The sequence below is a fragment of the Nicotiana attenuata genome, unplaced genomic scaffold (genome assembly GCF_001879085.1).
Source record: "Nicotiana attenuata strain UT unplaced genomic scaffold, NIATTr2, whole genome shotgun sequence".
In the NCBI taxonomy this organism is placed as follows: domain Eukaryota; kingdom Viridiplantae; phylum Streptophyta; class Magnoliopsida; order Solanales; family Solanaceae; genus Nicotiana; species Nicotiana attenuata.
In genome coordinates, this window is record NW_017670854.1 from 375,182 (window position 1) to 382,070 (window position 6,889).

Here is a 6,889-nt window from a genome sequence, read left to right on the forward strand (position 1 = left end):
GATTCCTTTACTCCATATTCATTCATGACCAGTATCTCAACACCCACCTTATCATCTTTCAAGCAAGTCATACTTAGACAATCATCTAAAACTCCTAAACCAATTATAGCATTCTCTTCTTGATCAGACTTAGGCTCAGGAACGGGAAACATGTAGAACTTTTCAGAGATAGGGTCAAAATAAATTATTTCGTTGCGAGGACCAAAACTATCCCACATACTCTCGGCCTCCCTGTTGTAGGGCTTTTTAACCCTTACCCTCTAGTGAAGTCGTCCATGTAGTGTAATCCCACCACGGACTGAGCGGATATTGTAAGGGAATTTGACTCTCTTCCATATTTTGTCTTTAAGACTGGCAACTATAACAAACTCACCACCATAATCTGGGGTCTGATGGTGCATAATCAACACAACCTTATAAACATTCTTGGAGGAGTCAAAACAAAGTCCGCCGTGTGTACAATAGCCACATTCGTCCAAGCGGTCAAGCTCAAGCACTTTGGTGCAAAATCGGGTGGCAGGATTCCACAAGTAGATATGCTCGTTTATATTAACCAATATAAGACCATGACAAGAACCCAAAAACATACAAGTTCCTGATATAATCTTATTATCCCTTATCACGAAAGGAAACTTGCGCTCTCTCAAAGTGAGTTGTTGGTTTATGAATCGGAAGGCCGTTGACTCTGAATAACCTTTTTTGCGCTCTTCATAAAGTTTAAACACCATGGAGATCGCTCCTTGTCGTCGTTGATTCGAGAGCTGGAATTTTGGGCTTGAAATCCAAGAATTCCATGGCTTAGAAACACACTTGAATCGTAAAAGGGATTTCACCGGTAAATTTGAGAGGATAATTATAATGATTTCGTTGGGTACATGATTTGCCATTCGTCTGTTTTCGTGTGGTGTTTGAAGTGAACGTTTGATTCGTTGAGTTTTCATCGTGGAAGGGAAGGCTGCCCCTAAGAAACCCTAAGTTCTTAGTTTTGTGGAAGAAAAAACCCTATAAGGTCAACTTAAATAAGAGAAATTCTTTTTTACTTTTTCTCTCTAATATATAAAGTGATGTTAATATCTCAGAAAGAAAAAGCACTCCTAAATATAATATATCTATTTTGCGTTTCGATCCACAAGTAATTTAATTGCTACTTGTGTGAATATTATTGCTCGTGTGAGTTTTGTAAATTTATTTTTTCGATATTTGTATATTCTCCTTAGAATAGAGGATGGTGTTGAAATGTCAAAAATTTCAACGGCCCACATCGGTGGGTTAGCAAAAGTGGGTAGGATTTTTTTCCTATAAAAGTAGGCCTAATGTTTAGGATTTAAACACACCTCTCATTTGCCTTTTTATCTGTTTAAGGCATTTGTATCTTCTTTCTTTAGTATTATTTCACTTGTATTTTGGAGTGGAATAAAATATTGGTTGTGTTCGAGGAGTAGGCAAAGTTAGCCGAACCTCGTAAATTCTGGTGTTCCTTTTATTGTTGCTTTATTGTCTTATTTATTATTTAGTGGCTGCCATATTTTTTTGGTATAGTAGTTGTGACTCATTCACACTATATACATTTGGCTTCCGCAACAATTGGTATCAGAGCCAAGGTACTGTCTAAGTATGCTCTGTGGTTGCAGCCTAGTCTGATCTTCCACATCAGAAAAGATTTATCTTGGTAACTGAGCCAAGGTACTGTCTAAGTATGCTCTGTGGTCGCAGCCTAGTCTGATCTTCCACATTAGAAAAGATTTATCTTGGTTGTCATGCCTCCTTTTTACCCGCGCCCGCAGGGGCATAGGGGGAGTTTTCCAATTTAAGGACAATCGAAACGGGATTAGTGGCGACTCTGAATAAATCAAACTAATCCCGTTTCGATTGTCCTTAAATTGGAAAACGGGATTCTTGGATTAGTTTGATTTATTCAGAGTCGCCACTAATCCCGTTTCGATTGTCCTTAAATTGAAGTAGGCCAAGGTACTGTCTAAGTATGCTCTGTGGTTGCAGCCTAGTCTGATCTTCGGCGGTGGCAATTCTTGGATCGAAACGGGATTAGTGGCGACTCAGAAATGAGCACCGCTCCTATTCCCACTCCTTTCGCATTTGCGGCTCTATTAAAGAACAATTTCCATCCTGGTTGCTCGATCGATTCCAACTCATCTATATGCAACACTTCTTCATCAAGAAAATACGTCCTTAAAGGCTCGTATTCTTCATCAACAGGATTCTCAGCTAAGTGATCCGCCAATGCCTGGGCCTTCATGGCCGTCCTCGTCACATAGACGATGTCGAATTTCGTGAGTAATATCTGCCATTTTGCTAACCTCCCTGTGGGCATAGGCTTCTGGAAAATATACTTCAGTGGATCCAAGCGCGAAATGAGATAAGTAGTGTATGATGACAGATAATGTTTCAGCTTTTGTGCCACCCAAGTTAGGGCGCAACACGTCTTCTCAAGTTGAGTGTACTTAACCTCATATATTGTAAACTTCTTGCTGAGATAATATATGGCTTGCTCCTTTCTTCCTGTAATGTCGTGTTGCCCCAGTACGCAACCAAACGAATTCTCCAGGACCGTTAGATAGAGAATCAACGGTCTTCCCGGCTCGGGCGGAACCAATACGGGTGGATTTGATAGATACCCTTTGATTTGGTCAAATGCTTTCTGACATTCTGCCGTCCATTCTACCGCAGCATCTTTCTTCAGTAGCCGAAATATGGGCTCACAAGTTGCTGTGAGTTGAGCGATGAACCTGCTGATATAATTCAATCTTCCCAACAGACTCATCACTTCTGTTTTGTTCTTCGGCGGTGGCAATTCTTAGATGGATATGATTTTTGACGGGTCCAACTCAATGCCTCGCCGACTGACGATGAATCCCAACAGCTTTCCCGATGGAACACCAAATGCACATTTGGCCGGGTTGAGCTTAATGTCGTACCTTCGAAGTCTTTGGAAGAACTTCCTTAGGTCTTCCACGTGGTCTTCCTGGCGCTTAGATTTTATGATCACATCATCTACGTACACCTCAATCTCTTTGTGTATCATGTCATGAAACACAGTAGTCATTGCCCTCATGTACGTTGCCCCAGCGTTTTTCAAGCCGAACGGCATTACCCGGTAGCAATAAGTCCCCCACGGCGTAATGAAAGCTGTCTTTTCCGCATCTTCTTCATCCATCAGGATCTGGTGATACCCAGCATAGCAATCCACAAATGACCCGATCTCGCGTCCGGCACAATTATCGATCAAAATATGGATGTTGGGTAATGGAAAGTTATCCTTTGGGCTTGCCCTGTTCAGATTGCGGTAATCGACACATACCCTAATCCTCCCGTCTTTCTTCGGCACTGGCACCATATTGGCCAACCAATCAGGATATCGGGTGACCCGAATAACCTTTGCCTGCAGCTGCTTGGTTACTTCTTCTTTAATCTTCACACTCATGTCTGTTTTGAACTTCCTCAATTTCTGCTTGAGGGGAGGGCATGTCGGGTTAGTGGGCAATTTGTGAACCACTAGATCAGTGCTTAAGCCCGGCATGTCATCATATGACCATGCAAAAACGTCTTTGAATTCAATAAGTGCTTTGATTAGCTCTTTTCTTATGCTTGGCTCAATGTGGATCTTATCTTAGTTTCCCTGATGTCATCCGCATCCCCTAGATTGACGGCCTCAGTGTCATTCAAATTGGGCTTGGGTTTCTCTTCGAACCTGTTTAATTCTCTATTTATCTCTTCAAAGGCTTCATCCTCATCGTATTCTGATTCATCATCATAATTGGCCTCTTGTACAATTAGTTCGGAATCAGATTGATTTTTTAGACTAGGTTGAAGATCCGTTGTGCATGCCATGTCATTAGAACCAGTATAAAGAGAACTGTTCAGAAAGAGAAAAGAAGAAAACAAAATTAAAACAAAATAAGGAGAGAAAACTTTCACTCTATTAAAATGCGGGATAACAGAGTTTCACACTTTTGCCGAATACAAAATAAAACAAAAATTGGATTACACCCTGGAATAATCCAGAAAACAAGAAAGAAAAATCAGAGCCTACTACCAAAACTCCCTCCGGGTAGGAAGGGGAGTAGCCGTCCAGTTTTTGATACTGGCCCTAGGCCCCACAAACTGTATATCTGCCCTACTGGAACCTTCTCCAGCCTCTATCATGTTGACGTCGGAGAACAGCCTTTCAAAACTCTGATTCAAATCCCCATCTGGCCCAATCAGTGGTCCTAGAACTTTCGGGACCGACGACCTTCTGCTACCTGCTCTGACAAAGGATCTGGAGAGACGCGGCACCGGCTTGGGAAGAACCCAGCCTCTCTTCTTCAACTTTCGAGCCCGTCTTACATCTGCTGCTGTAGGCTTGAATCCAAGCCCGAAAGTATCCAGATTCTTGGGCAACAAAACTGGCTGGACAATACCCTGCAGATCAACCCCCTAACCTTTTCCTGGTACAAATCCGCTGTTCAGCATCTCCGAGGCTATCATGAAAGTTGCAGCTGCTATTCTGGGGAGTGGAAGGTCCGCGCCCTCAGGAATTTTGTCCACAGAGACCGCGTCAAAAACCTGGTAAACCCATGGACCCTTGTCATCATCCATTTCTATGAATGGCACAATGGCATCACCCATAGTGCTTGTACCGTCATCCCCGTGCACCACGATCTCTTGCCTGTCCCGCTCAAATTTCACCATCTGGTGCAATGTAGAAGGCACTGCTTTGGTGGAATGGATCCAGGGTCGCCCCAATAGAAGATTGTATGATACTGCCACGTCTACCACTTGGAATTCCACGGTGAATTCAACTGGACCAATGGTCAATTCTAGTATGATATCCCCCACCGTGTCAATACCACCCCCATCAAAACCTCGGACGCAGACGCTGTTCTTGTGAATCCGATCATTATCGACTTTCAGCTTATTCAGGGTAGATAAAGGACAGATATTGGCCGAGTGACCACCGATTCTTCACATTTCACGGTCAAGTAGAGGGCTTTGTTGTGTTCTGTACCCTCTATTGGCAATTCATCATCAGAAAATGTCACTCGACTTACCTCGAAGATTTTGTGCACTATCTTCTCCAAATGGTTGACAGAGATTTTATCCGGACATGGGCCTCGTTTAGGATTTTCATCAGTGCCTGGCAATGATCGCTGGAATGGATCAATAAGGATAGCGACGAAATCTGTGCCGGGGTCTTTCTTAACTGCTCCACAATGGAGTAGTCTTGTGCCTTCATTTTCTTCAAAAACTCCTCGGCCTCTTCCTCTGTCACGGGTTTCTTTATCACCGCTGGGTTGGACCTTCTTAACTCTACGGGAGCAGAACACCTTCCCGAACGAGTTAACCCCTGGGCCTCACATATTTCTTCCACAACCTCCTTCCCCTTGTACATTACCATCGCTTTATTGTAGCTCCATGGCACGGCTTTCTCGTTGATTATCGGCATCTGCATTACGGGCCTGATAACAACTGGCCCTATGCATACTGGCTTGCTTGGTACCCCTCGCACCGTTACTTTGACCGGCTCTGAATTCTTTGCAACAACGGACAAACTCTTCCCCATTGCCACCACTGGCTTGACGTTTACCTTCTCCAACTATACCACCTCTTCTCCACCGGTCGACTTTTCTTTTGGACTGACACGGATTATCATCACTGTTTGTGAGGGTTTCTTTAGCTCCCCTCCTTCATGCACGAGTTCGATTATGTGGGTTTCATGGTGTGCTGGCAATGGGTTCTGATTGATGTTGGGTGCCTCTGGCGTCTGTACCTCGATCCTATTTGTGTCAATAAGATCCTGCACGACAGTCTTCAACTTCCAACACTTCTCGGTATCATGTCCGGGAGCCCCCGAACAATACTCACAGCTCACCGAGTGGTCCAGATTTTTGGGAAGGGGATTTGGCAATCTGGGCTCAACAGGACTCAACAGGCCTAACTGCCTTAATTTGTGGAACAGAGCAGTATAGGTTTCTCCCAACTCAGTGAATGTTCTCTGCTTTTGCACCCTTTCATTCCTGAAAGCCTGATTCCCACGAAAACCTGGCCCTGAAGGATTCCTGTAGGCCCTTGGTGGTGGATATGTGTTTTGTGGAGGTAGATATGTGTTTTGTGGAGGTGGATATGTATTCTGGGGGACCGGCGCGTGCCATTGCGGGCGAGCCGGAGGCTGGGTATATGTCTGGGCTTGATGAACGGAGAAATGTGGTTCTTGTGGTGAGTAGTAGGGATGTGGAGGGTAATTTGGAGTGTGTGGGTAATTTGGGTGAGGGGGTCTGGATTGGTATCGGGGGGAGGGACCTCTTGATCTGGACCCATTACCTGCCTCTATTGTTGCGACCTCTTCTCTTCTTCCCGAGCGCACCTCCCGTGCCGCTCTGAATGGCCTGAGTGATTGCTTTAATTGCCGAATAGCTCAGGATCTTATTGGACCTAAGTCCTTCTTCAATCATACCGCCCATTTTTACCACCTCGTTGAAAAATTTGCCAACTGACGTCACCAGGTGACCAAAGTAGGTTGGCTCTAGAGTCTGTAAAAATTAGTCTACCATTTCCCCCTCTCTCATCGGAGGATCAACTCTGGCTGCCTGTTCTCTCCACCGGAACCCAAATTCTCGGAAGCTCTCTCCAAGCTTTTTCTCAAGTTTCAACAATGTGAGACGGTCAGGGACGATCTCAAGGTTGTACTGAAAGTGACCTGCGAATGCTTGTGCTAGATCGTCCCAGGTGTACCACCTGCTGGGATCCTGTCTTGTATACCATTCTAGTGCAGACCCGCTCAAATTTTGACCAAAATAAGCTATCAGCAGCTCATCTTTCCCACCTGCTCCTCTCATCTTGCTACAGAAGCCTCGTAGATGTGCCATCGGATCACCATGTCCCTCGTATAGAT

At 44.5% G+C, this 6,889-nt stretch overlaps 1 protein-coding gene across 1 annotated transcript; it reads right to left on the reverse strand.

The window, feature by feature from the left end:
- Positions 1 to 260: 260 nt before the first annotated feature.
- Positions 261 to 887, reverse strand: LOC109243919 (F-box/kelch-repeat protein At3g23880-like). The gene has a single exon (XM_019410932.1). It carries the CDS (start codon positions 885 to 887, stop codon positions 261 to 263), a length of 627 nt encoding a protein of 208 aa, XP_019266477.1.
- Between the last annotated feature and the right edge of the window lie 6,002 nt (positions 888 to 6,889).

Excerpts from the sequence above, each read along its gene's own strand:
- LOC109243919 (XM_019410932.1), bottom strand. The coding sequence starts at position 887 with ATGGCAAATCATGTACCCAACGAAATCATTATAATTATCCTCTCAAAT.